Genomic DNA, 12,184 nt, shown 5'->3' with positions numbered 1-12,184 from the left:
CCCTGGGTTTACAGCAGGCCTTCAATGCCTGCAGGCGTCCTCAAACTACGGCCCGCGGGCCGCATGCGGGCTGCCTAGCACATTTACCTGGCCCTCTGGGTGTTTTTGCCACCACTGCCTGTCCTGCTTAGCAGCTGACTCGTCCCGGGCCCACAGTGCACACCCTCCAACGGTCTGAAGGACAGTGAACTGGACCCCTGTTTAAGAAGTTTGAGGACCCCTGGTCTAATGCCACTGCTGAATCTCCAAGGGAGGCACAGAGTGTCCCAAGCTTATTTGGTGAGTGAGGCCCCTGCCATGGCAACTTAGGTACAACTGCAGGAGGACCTGGTATAGCCCCAGATGGAGACCACTCAAAGAACCTCCATTGCCTCTAGAATTCATTTGTAACTGGGAGTTTGCTTGGAATCATCTGGGTGGCTATGAAGACATCCAGATGCTTGGAGCCTCCAAAATCACAATTCCTGGGGTGTGGCCCACACATAAGGGTGTTTCAAGAAGCTCTGCAGGTGATGTTGATTCAACCCTCCCTGGCTAGGAAACAATGGCTCATACAATAAAGTCCAGACACTTTGGAAGGGCAATGCCAAGGCTTTCAATAGTTCATTCATAGTTTTGCTAAGGTCTTAATGGGCAGCTTCAGGTAGCAGGAACTCTGCTGGTGCAGGAGCTGCCCCATTTGCCCTCTACTGTGACCTTTCCTAAATCCTGTGCTTCAACGCCAGCCGTCTGTCTCTAGCCACACCTTGGGTGTTCCTGTCCACGTGCCTCTGCTCACACCTGCCTCCCATCCCAAAGCCCTCTGCTCTCCATCCGTGGGGCTTCTGCTTATCCTTCCAGATCGGGCTGAAATGCTACAACCTCCAGACTTGCGTCTTCAATTCCTCCCTCTGTGGTCCTCAGAAGGTCCTCCACCTTCTACCCTGTATTCTGGCAGCATTCGCCAAGTGGCCAAAGAGTTAACATGAATAAAAGAGTTCTGTAGTCACATAAGTCTGAGAAATGTGGAGCACAACACAGTCAGCCAACGTTCCTGGGAGCCGACTTTCTCAGAGCCTGTAATATGCCAACATAAAGCAGGTGTCTCCGAGAGGGTCACATAGTATAGAGTTTCCCAAACTTCTGTGGACATGTAACCACACCCCACACTTTGTTATTATTGTTGATTTGTTTTTCCACGAGCATCTTACAGGACTCCAGTTCCAAGGAACACCCATTGGGAAAAGCTGCCTTCTAATAATTCCCTTCATTCTTTCATTCAACACGGTCTTCGCGAGTGCCAACATGCCAGGCTTCGTGCTAGGGGCCCTCACATGTGTTTATCTCGGTTGCTTTGCTGAAATAACTTGACAAGTGCAGCCATAGCTTATCTGAGTGCCTGTTCCCACAGCTCCCCCCACCAACGCTGATAAGAACATAATCAAGCCACTGACCAGCCTAGTCCTTGGGGACGTACAAAAACAACTGTGGCATGAAGAATGTGACCCCAGACGGGCACAGGATTCCAAGTGCTGGGGAGGGCAGGAGGTTTCCTTCACCACGGAATCAAGAAGGAAGGTTTTAATGGGAAATCCACGCAAGGAGAGGAGCAGTATTGAAGATATGATAAAAACAGCCCTTTAGCCTGTACAACAAGGACGGTCAGACCTCCAGGCTCCTTGCAATGGCATCATGCTGGCAGGCACAGGGCCTTGATAAACAATAACGCAGCCCAAACTGACTGATAAATGGTGAGGGACGGAGGCGGCCCAGAGATGCAGAAGCCACAGGCGTGAGCTGGGTCCTGCGGCCAGGCAAACCTGCGGCTCCTGTCCGACAGTGGGAAGCACAGCGGTACACAGCGGTGAATGTGTCCCCTGCCCAAGACCCCAAACACCTGCCAGAAGATGGGTAAGTAGCAACACCAAGCCCAAAGTCACCCGGGCATGTTGGCCTCAGCAGTGGGGCTGGCAGACCCTGCTAGCTTCAGGGTGCCAGGAACAGACCCTCTGCCCAGAGGTGGGTCACTGGTGGGCCAGCAGTGGAAGCCAGTGACACTGGCTGTGACACTCTCATCCAGCCTGTATCTATGGATGGATCAAACATAGGCCTGAACGCTGGGTGGGAAGCAGGAGAAGGGGAGCTTTAGGGAAAGCAGCAAACTGCACCGGGCTTGGCAATGCATGTCCTGTGATCCGTTTATTCCTCCACTTATTGAACAGCAGGTACTAAACACCTGCTGTGTACCAGGACATGCACAGAAACGGAAGCTGTCCCCACCCTCCTGGAGCTTACAGGGTAAGTGACAATCACACATATACAGTAAAATTAGGACGTGGAAGGGGTAACATCAGGAGGTCAGGAAAACCAATGTAAGGAATGACATATGAGCCAATGTTGGAAGATGGGACCGGGATTTCCAGTGGAGGGAACTCTAAGGGCAAAGTCCCCATCGTGCCTGGAGAACAGAGGGGAGTAAAAGAAGGTGGATGAGGTGGGTGTAGAAGGAAAAAGGCAGGAGTGGGGTGAGAATGGGCTGGAGGAACCTGGATACCACAAAAGGACTTTGCCTCCATCCCTTAAAGCAGGAGGGGGCGACACGATCAGATGTGTCCCGAAAAGATCACAGTGTGGACAGCAGAGCGCAGGGGCCAGGGCACGCTGGAGTGTGAGAGAGAACAGAGCAGGCTGGGCAGGGATTTAGGTGGTAAATGGGCTGAACGCAGTGATGGACTGTGTTGTGCAGAGTGGGATGCACCCAGGGCCCAGGCACAATTCAGCTCCTCCCAAGGCGAAGCCCCTCCAGGCTCTCGGGCCTCTTCTGGAGGGGACACATGCTGAGCGGAAAGGACATGAGCTTCTCAGACACAGGAAGGGCTTCTGCTGTCACATGGACCCCATGCCGATTCCGTTTTCCCTTAGTTGGTTCCTTAACAATTTAGGGACTCCTTCACCACTGCTTCCCAGAGTGGGAAACACTGGAAAGAGCATGAGATTTAGAGTCTGGAGACTGGGAGCACCACCAGGTACGGGCACCTGTTTGACCAACCCTCCTCCCACCTCTCCCCCCGCCTCCCCGCCAGCTCCGAGATCCTGATCCCCGATTGGTGGCACAGAGATTAGTAACATCATCCATCCCATTGGTCAACTGTGGGGGCCAAATGGGAGGTCCATGCAAGAGCTCTGAGAATCACAAATCACCCCCTAGATTTTTAAGGTTTTTAAGACTTGGTTTAAAAGACTCTGAGCCTGAGGCCCCAGCCCCACCCGCTCAGCTGTCACCTGCTGTCACTAGGCTCTGCTGTCTTTTCTGGGATAGGAAGAGACCACTTGGCAGTCAGTGCAAAGCGCTCAGAGACAAGAGCGCTCAGCTTTTGATTGCCCTGCTCTTTCAGTGATCAAAGGCAGGGCTCTCCCTTCGGGCTTTAAACCTCTGGTGTGCTTACATTTGTCCCGGCTAGAACACCTGGCAGAGGGTCAGGAAGGGCCAGTGCCTGCAGAGAGTCAGTTCTTCCCTCCCTCTTAGGCTGTAGCCTTATCTGGAAGACCCATCTTTTGAGGGTACATTCTGCCCTTAGCACCTGCTGATGTCACTTATTCATTTTTTTGAGACAGAGTCTCGCTCTGTCACTCTGGGTAGAGTGCAGTGGCATCATCATGGCTCTCTACAACCTTAAACTCCTGGGCCCAAGCAATGCTCCTGCCTCAGTCTCCTGAGTAGTTGGGATCACAGGCACACACAACCATGCCTGGCTAATTTTTCTATTTTTAGTAGAGACAGAGTCTTGCTCTTGCTCAGGCTGGTCTCGAACTCCTGATCTCAAGTGATCTTCCCCCTTCGGCCTCCCAGAGTGTTAGGATTATAGGCGTGAGCCACTGTGCCCGGCCCAGGTTCCACTTACTCTTTAAGAGTGCATCTGTTTATTGTCAGAAATGGCAGTATAACGTCATGGTCAGACAGACAGACATTGGAGCCTTCACTGAGGTTCAAATGTCTTTCCTCTCCACCTCTAAGCTTCAGTTTCCCTATCTGTAAAATGACAGCAATGCTTCACAAGGCTGGGGATTAAATATGATAATGCACTGAAAACAAACGTTAACTACTCGTACGTGTATGTGGGCCCAGTGCACGTGTGTGTGTGAGCACACATGCGTACACATGCATGCATGTTGGCTAGAAAGTGTTCATTTGTTACTTCATTCATTCAACCAGCGTCACCTATGTGCCAGGCACTGTGCTGTGCACGGGAAATGAACACACAAACAGGAACTCCGGCCCTGGAGAACCCACAGTCTTTGGGCAGACGCAGACAAGCAGACAGACCACCAGGGCAATGCAGCAGCCAGCGCTGTGCAGGGGTTCTGTGGGGGACAGAGGACTGCAGCTAATCTAGCACTGGGCACGTGGGGGCATGCACAGAGGGGCTGTGTTGGAGATGCTTCCTGGGGAGGGTGAGGACAGTGTCCTGCCCAGAGTGAACCGAGGGAGGAAGGGCGTTCCAGGGAGAAACGGCAGCAAAGAGGAGAGTGCTTGAGACCACACAGAGCTTGAGAGAGAAGGCAGATGGACACGTGGCTGCAGAGGGGACCTGGGACCTGGCCCTCAAGGCCTCTCAGGACCAGTGACACTGGAGGTAACTTGCAGTGGAACACAAAACCATGGGTGTGAGTAGATTTAACACACCAGCTGAAGATAACACTGTGCGTTTACTACAGTCCCCTGAACTCCTTCCTCCCTCCAGGCTCAGGCTTTCACAAGCCATTCTGCAAACTCTGAGCATCTGCTAGATTCAGGAGGCCACGACAGGTGCAGTGCCCACCCACACACGGCTTACTATGCAGGAAAGGGGAGGAGAGGACAGCGCTAGACACGAGAGGATGGACAGGGGGTGTGTCCTGAGAAATGGGTCGTCCACAGAGCAAGACCAGGGAGGAGGGCATCAGAGCCAGGGCTTAAGGGAAAGTTATTGGTGGGACAGCTGAGATGCAAACATGTACCTTGGCTGGGCAGGCTCCCACCTGCGGGGAGATGGTGGAGTTTAGGAAACTCCCACATTTATTCTTTTGCTTTGCAAAACGGTTATGTGACAGTCACTACAAGATGAGGACTTGCAGGCTGTTCTGGAACAAGATTCTGGGCTTTCCATCCCGCCGCTGATAAGGGTTGCAAACCCAACTGATGGCCGACTGTCAGAAATAGACCTCTGAAGCCTACTGTTTTGGGGGAGTGCCCTGAAAAGCAAACCACAGGCCCAAGTTCCTATCACCAAAGCTCGGTTTCCTCATATATTAGTATAAACGGGAATAATCAGCGACACCAACTTTATGTAGCTGCTGTAAAGATGAAACCAGGCCGGGTGCAGCTGCTCACATCTGTGATCCCAGCACTGTGGGAGGCTGGGGCAGGAGGATCACCTGAGCCCAGGAGTTAGAGACCAGCCTGGGCAACACAGCAAGACCCCGTCTCTACAAAATATTAGCCGGGAACGGTGATATGCGCCTGTAGTCCTAGCTATTCGGAAAGCTTATGTCCAGGCATTCAAGGTTGCATTTAATTAATTGTGCCACTGCACTCCAGCCTGGGCGACAGAGCAAAACCTTGTCTTTTTTTTTTTTTTTTTAAAGATTAAACCAGACAACCATATGTTAGTTACATGATGTGGCCAAGCCTGCATGATTAAGAAGTCTCCGAGCTGGATTTTAACCCAGGTGGACCTGCCTCAAGGTGGGCAGCCCCATGCTGTCCCAGGTGTGTGTGAAGACTGTCTAGGTCCCAACAGGGATGGGGCTGGAGAGGCTGCTCTTATGCAATGCCAGCTCTTCTCAGGGGCCTTTGCTCTCTGCAGAGCATGGCAGGGGACACAGATTGATGGCCCAAGAAGAAACCCATTTGTAGGCTCAAGCAAAACGAATCAGAAACTACAACATATAGGCGTTGGGAGCAATGTTAATTCCTCTTACATGTGCGACACTGTTCCGCTTATTTGCACCCACAAATGCACAGCACACTGCGTGTGTAGCCCACTGCATATGCAGCCTGGGCTTTCCAAGCTGGAGACTGGATGAAGAGTTTGGGAACGTCAGGTAGTACCGCGTGGTGTTTTTGGTGGGAATGTCCACATGGCAAAAACATTTGTCCCAGGTGAAGCAATAAAGCATGCAAACCACTGTGGCCCCACCTCATGCACTGGCACGTGTGAAATTTACTGGCATAATAGCTCCCCTCACTGTATTCTGGCTCCCAGGGAGCTTCTAGTAACGCTGCCTTCCTTTCCTGCTGGGGCATCCTTTGGGTCCATCGGTGGACCACTGGCCTCTGGGAATTGCTAATTCTAAATTAAAAATCATTAACTATTAGAAGGGAAGCACATGTGTATACAGATCACAACTTGTGATCAATATGGCCTAGCAGGTCCCAGACCCAGCCTCCCCACTGTGCACCTGTCAGCTCAGTGCAGCTGAGCTGGCACCTGCTCACCTTGTCATTGATTTGACCTTGCCTACTGTATGTCTCCGCCAGCAGAATACAAGCTCCAGAACATAAGTTGCCTTAGTCGCGGCTGTGCCCCAGCGCCTAGCAGGGTCTCGGTGACTACTGACGGAATGGAACAAATGAGTTAATGAGCGACTGAATCCTAAACCCAAGAATTCTGAAGCCACGACAGAGCTCATGACAAGACTGAGCTCAGCTCTGCCTCTGACCCTGACTCACAGCGGGGAGCGGTGGGCTCTTCCCTGCCTGTCCGTTACATTTCTGTAATCACCCGCACTGCTTGTCGCTGAAGTTCTGACCACGCTGGCTGTCTCTGCTGACCTGCTGGGCTGGTCCTACACTGGGTGGTGAGTTCTCTGACAGCACAATTGCATCTTTTTCATCATCTTTCTATCCTCAGAGATAAAAGGTGAGAGATTATTGGCACAGCTATTGCAACTGGAGCCCTAGGAAGACAGGACCACAATCCTGAAATGGGGAGAGACCTGGGAGGGCTGTTGTCATCCAGGCCCAGGGTATCCTCTGAAAGGCCCACTCTCGTGCCAGCCCAATCTCTTCCTATGGGGTGGGTCACTGGGACACTTTCTTGGTTGGCTGTGCTGTTAGAGCAACAGCAGGCAGCCCCCTCCTGCCTGCTGGGGGGTCCTGCAAGGGAGGCTGTTTTGGGGGCCTCTATTATTAATCACACACATATCGGGGTGTCCACACCAAGGCAACCTCAGAGGACATAAATGGGGTAGCCTTCCCATCTACCAACACCTTCTGGAAACTCATAGCGATGAAGTTTAACATCTTCCATGGACAATTCCAGATCACAGCGTTGGTAGACTCCATCCCGGAACATGGGTCAGACACGAAATTAGGGTATTAAATTAGTCTCTTTTCAGAAACAGCACGAGTTCTGTCAATTCCTCATGACTAACAGGTACGACTAACAGTCTCCCGTGGCAGTACTTTCATTCTCACGACAGCACTGTCAGTGAGGAACAGCGTTATTACTATTTCACACTCGCGGAGACGCGGCGGGGAGAAGCTAACGATCGCGGAGCTGGCGGGAGCGGACAGAGACCCGAGTGCGAGGCAGCCCGAGGTCTCCCCTGCGAATCTGGAGCGTCTCCATAGAAGGTGCATCTCATTATACGGAAGCTCAGCAAAGAGACTGTCACTGTTAGGAGATGTCGAAGTCGGGCTCAGAAGACTGACTGTGTCGCTGCCGCTCATCGGGCCCGGCTGAGTGCCCGGGTCCTGCAACGAGGTGACCGGCCGTCTACCTTTCCCATCCCGGCTTCCCTGGGAAGTAGAGCTCTGCTGTGCTCCTGCCTGCCTACACCAGCCCGCTCAGTTCCAAGACCCGCAGGTATTCAGGGGACCAGAGCAAGGAGTCGCATGCATGAAAGAGCACCACGTGTGGTTCGCCTGGTAAATGCTGAGAAGCAACTGAGGCTGCCAGCCAAGTTCAGATGTCCTGTCATTTTCTTGCCTTTAAGGATAACATGGAAACATCTCGGGGATGGGGTGGGGTGGGCTTCTCATTCTCATTCTGCATCATCGTGGTGCTCATCATTTTGTCAGAAAAACCGCATTTTTTTTTCTTTTAAAAATGATAGCAAGAGCTCTGCTGCATTCTAAAGTGGGACTGTGTTATTAAGCGTGAGTTAATATTTCTTTCCGGAGGAGCACACCTCTCATCTTTAGTGGAGGCAATGGAAGGACAGAGTGAATCTAAGGAAATGCATTTTGGAGGTGGCTTTTTGAAGAATGCCTGCATCAGGCAAAGGAAGCCAACTTCAAAAGTCCTTTACTGCTTTAAGGAGCTCGCGAATGGCCTGCAAGAGTTCAAAAGAGTTCATGGAACGTTCCGCTTCCTCACTCCTTTCACGGTCTTCCTTCTACAAACATTTATATTTATTATATCTCAGGTCCTATTATATTAGCCACTGGGGTCCCTTCAACAAATGGAAGCTACTTTTTGCTTTGTTTTGTATTAAGCAAGTCAAGTCATTTACATTTCAAGAATAAGTTAAGTACTCAGCTGGCGGTGGCAAATCATGCAAAATAAATATTATCCTGCCTCAACTCGAGTCCCCGAGCTCCCAGCCCTGAGGGCCACCCCTGCCCTCATCGTCCCCATCCCATTCTGCCCACAGTGGACGGGTGCCTTACCTCGCAGCTGCTGGAAGCAGGAGGCACTGCTGTCCGGCTCCAGGGGGTGCCGCAGGACCCCGTTGCTGGGCTTGGGCCTCTCGTACTCTCTCTCGGGGAGCATGGCCTGCTCGCTCTCCATGGCGGGGTCTGAGTGCGGGGGCAGGGACTGTGGAAACCCGAACATCAAGAGGGAAGAGAAGAAGAGTAAGGCACCGCAGAGCAGAAAGCCACCCCACCAGGCTCCGATCCAGCGGGGGTCGTCCGGCGTGATGTCCAGGTTACCTGCAAACGGAAAGGGCACAGCTCAGTGGGAGGGGCCGCAGCCGCGCAGGGGGTGCTGCTGAGGGTCTGAGGCAGGTGCACAGAGAGGCCAAGCGCTCTAGAAGCGGCCCGGGGTGGGCAGGACCGGCTGCCGCGCCACGAAGCCTATTGTTCTGCCACAGCGCTTCCGTCTCCCTCAAAGCGGAAGACCGATCACATTCCCTCCTTAATTTTCTTGTCTGCCCTGTGTTCACATCAGCATAAACAAAAACAGTGAGAAGCCATTCTCTGCCTTTAGGCTGGAACTGACTGATTGGCAGAGCCACCACGGTGCGCTCACGAAACACAAGGAAGTGTTTGTCGTTCAAGGGTGGATTTTCACCAGGTACACTTCCTCTTGGTCTGCAAAGAAACAGCTCATCTGAGAGTCCATTCGACACCCTACTCCCTGTCTTAAATTAGGTTTGCAGTGGAGGCACAGAATGGGGGATAAGAGCACGGCCCCTGGAGCCAGGCTGTCTGGACTGAAATCCTGCTCCCTTCTCTCCGCGCAACCTCAGGCCAGTGGCGTATGAGCCAAACCAACAGGCCTGGACCACGTGGATGGACAGCTCCGGGAAGAGTAACAACTGCAGACACCAAATGAGCACCTCACCATTTGTAAAAGTCCATTTATAGGAGAGATTTGAACTCTCCATGCCTCGGTTTACTCATGTGTACAGTACCGATGATGGCTGCAGCACTTACCTTACAGACTCGTTGGGAAGATCAAACGAACCGCGGCACAGAGAAAGAGCTCAGCATAATGCCTGGCGTGTACTCGAGCACTCGACCGGTGGGGGCTTGTTACTTATGGCTATTTACGGGTCCTCTGGTTGCACGCTGCTAGTGGCGAGGTTAACTGTGGTTTGGCGCCAGCCCCCAATTTGAAAGCTTTGCAACCAACTCACCCGCTTAAAGGTGCTATCCACGTGGTCTGGCTGCCTTGTACTGTTGTTTCTTTGATTTTGCAGCCAAAGTCATGAGAACATAAACTACAGCTGACCCCGTGGTAGAGTTTTTACTGTCTCTTTACAACCGCCTTGCATAGCAGCACTCCCAGATGAGGGGCTTAGAGACGTCTCTTTGATGATAAACCGTGCCCCTGGAGCACGGAAGGAGATTCTTGGAGATCTGGGCGATGGTGTATGAGCTAAGACCAGCAGGCCTGCAGGCCTGGACCAGATGGATGCACAGCTCTGGGAAGAGTAATGACCGCAGACACCAAATGAGCACTTCACCATTTATAAAATGCTCTCCCCCAAGTCTCTTCAGCTAACATTAATGATAATGCCAGGCAGCATTTATTGAGGGCTTCCTCTGCACCAGGCATTACGCAGGGCACACTCTTAACTGTTCCAGCCAACCGTCCCCACCACCCTACAAGGTAGGACTTTTATTATCCCTATTTTATATAGATTGGGAAACTGAGGCTTAGAAAGGTTAGGTTCCTTGCCCAGGTTCACAGAGGTAAAGATTGGGACATGAGTATTCACACGCCAAAGTCCATGCTCTATACCCCTCTGTTCTGCTTCCCCTCTGGATTGGACTTTGTTTGGGGCTCCTTGTAGGGCACTGGGTAAATGCAACAGGTCTAAGAGCACGGGCTCTTCCGGTAGGTGGCAAGTGGCCTTTGGAACACTGGTGGTCTCCATCTTGGGGAGCTTGACATACACCCAGCAGCAATAACCGCAGCTGGACCAGATGCTTCTGTGCAGTGCGTGCTGGGGAGGAGAGAGTGTAACCTTTGAGGGCTTGGGTCCCAGCTCTGCCACTTACTAGCAGGTGACACTGGGCAGGTTACTTACCCTCCCTGGGCCTCAGCTGCATCATTTGCAAAATGAAGATGACATCCACCTACGGTAGTTGGAAGTATGAGTGGAAATAAGCAAGAACCACCCAGCACACAGTAGGCTCTTCACCTAAGGTAGCGCTTACTATTTTCATTTTTATGTATATTTGTATATGAAAGGGAGTTTTAATACATGGATTTTTAAAAAAGGATTATGGCATGGGAAAAACACAAAGGCGATCTTGAAAGTATCTTTATGCAAACGAAGGAAGAGAAAAGCAAGTGAAATTGCCCGGGTAGCTGAACAGGAATGTTTTCACTCGTCACTTGCTGTGTTTCCTCACCTGCTGCCAAGCAATGCATGCAAACAAAAGACGGCACACGGAGCTGAAGAGTTTCCCTCCATTGTCTGTGGCTCCATAAAGAGGGAATTGAAAAGCTGGCAGATGTGAGCCAGTTAAGACAGAGAAATCCTAGCAGTTGTTTGGGGGAACAAAATTAGTACCGTGCAGAGAGTCATATTTTAGTGAGGAAGTTAGTGACTGTTTGATGTGTGGGAAAACATCCCAGGGCCGGGGAAGGGGGGAGGTGGCTGTTCTCGTGAACGTGTCACCTCGCTCCTGTGGGTATGGGAGCGCGTGTGGAAAGCTGGCGGCTGGAAGGGCGGGGAAGAGCACGTCGCTGGGTCAGAGCCACAGCTCGCCCGCCGCCCGGGAGAGGAGGAGAGGGGCTGCGAGAAGGCGGGCGCAGGGCAGGATTTGGTAGATCCTGGAAAATCATCACGGACTATTCTGGGAAGTATTGTTTTTTTTTTTTTTTTCCCCTCCATTTCAGTGATCCAGAGCACCGAAGCAGGGAGGGAATAACATGCTGAGGAGAAAGCGCACAGCTGTGGGGTGCACTGCCTCGGGACAGAGGGGGAGCAGAGGGGAATTCTAGAATGCTCCGGGGAAGATGGCTGACTAGCGTTTCTTGATCTTAGTCTGTGAGAAACGCCTTTTCTGAGGTACTTCTTTTCTCTGTTCATCTCTGTGACAAACAATATTTTTGTGAGGCAGTTTGGCTAGGGAGGGCGAAAAAGTCTCCCTCCCCTTGTCTGGCAATCGTCAATGCTCAGTAGACATTCCTTCAGGACTGCCGTTGAGGGACAGTTGTCTACAGGCTGGCAGAGAGTGGTTTGGGGGACAGTCCCAATATCTGCACTCGAACCTCCTCTTCTGAGCACAAGGGAGATCATGCCTCCCACGCTCCGTGAAGTTAGGTGTGGCCACACGCCACAGAGTTTTGCCCGTAAAATGTGAACAGAGGGGACACGTGTCACTTCTGGATGGAAGTATGTACGTGCTGGTGTATGACACCCCTTGCTCTTTCCTAAGATGGCCCCTGATAGGCTACAATGAACACAATGTCCCCCATTGACCTGTACTAGGTCTAAAGCATGAAACAATAAAGAAACCTTCAGTATTCTGAGCCAC

The 12,184-nt window shown here is 51.9% G+C and overlaps 1 protein-coding gene across 3 annotated transcripts in view; it reads right to left on the bottom strand.

Moving 5' to 3' along the window:
- Positions 1-12,184, bottom strand: part of SLCO3A1 (solute carrier organic anion transporter family member 3A1) — a 283,652-nt gene that overhangs the window by 50,402 nt on the left and 221,066 nt on the right. For all 3 annotated transcript variants that reach the window (XM_012757050.2, XM_076004789.1, XM_012757051.2), the window contains exon 4: positions 8,636-8,899. In XM_012757050.2, coding sequence (XP_012612504.1) covers positions 8,636-8,899 — 264 coding nt within the window. The remainder of the gene's footprint in view (positions 1-8,635; positions 8,900-12,184) is intronic.

Source organism: Microcebus murinus, chromosome 7, assembly GCF_040939455.1.
Source record: "Microcebus murinus isolate Inina chromosome 7, M.murinus_Inina_mat1.0, whole genome shotgun sequence".
In the NCBI taxonomy this organism is placed as follows: Eukaryota; Metazoa; Chordata; class Mammalia; order Primates; family Cheirogaleidae; genus Microcebus; species Microcebus murinus.
Note: the sequence above shows the minus strand (reverse complement) of the source record. Positions and strands in the feature narration are given on the sequence as shown.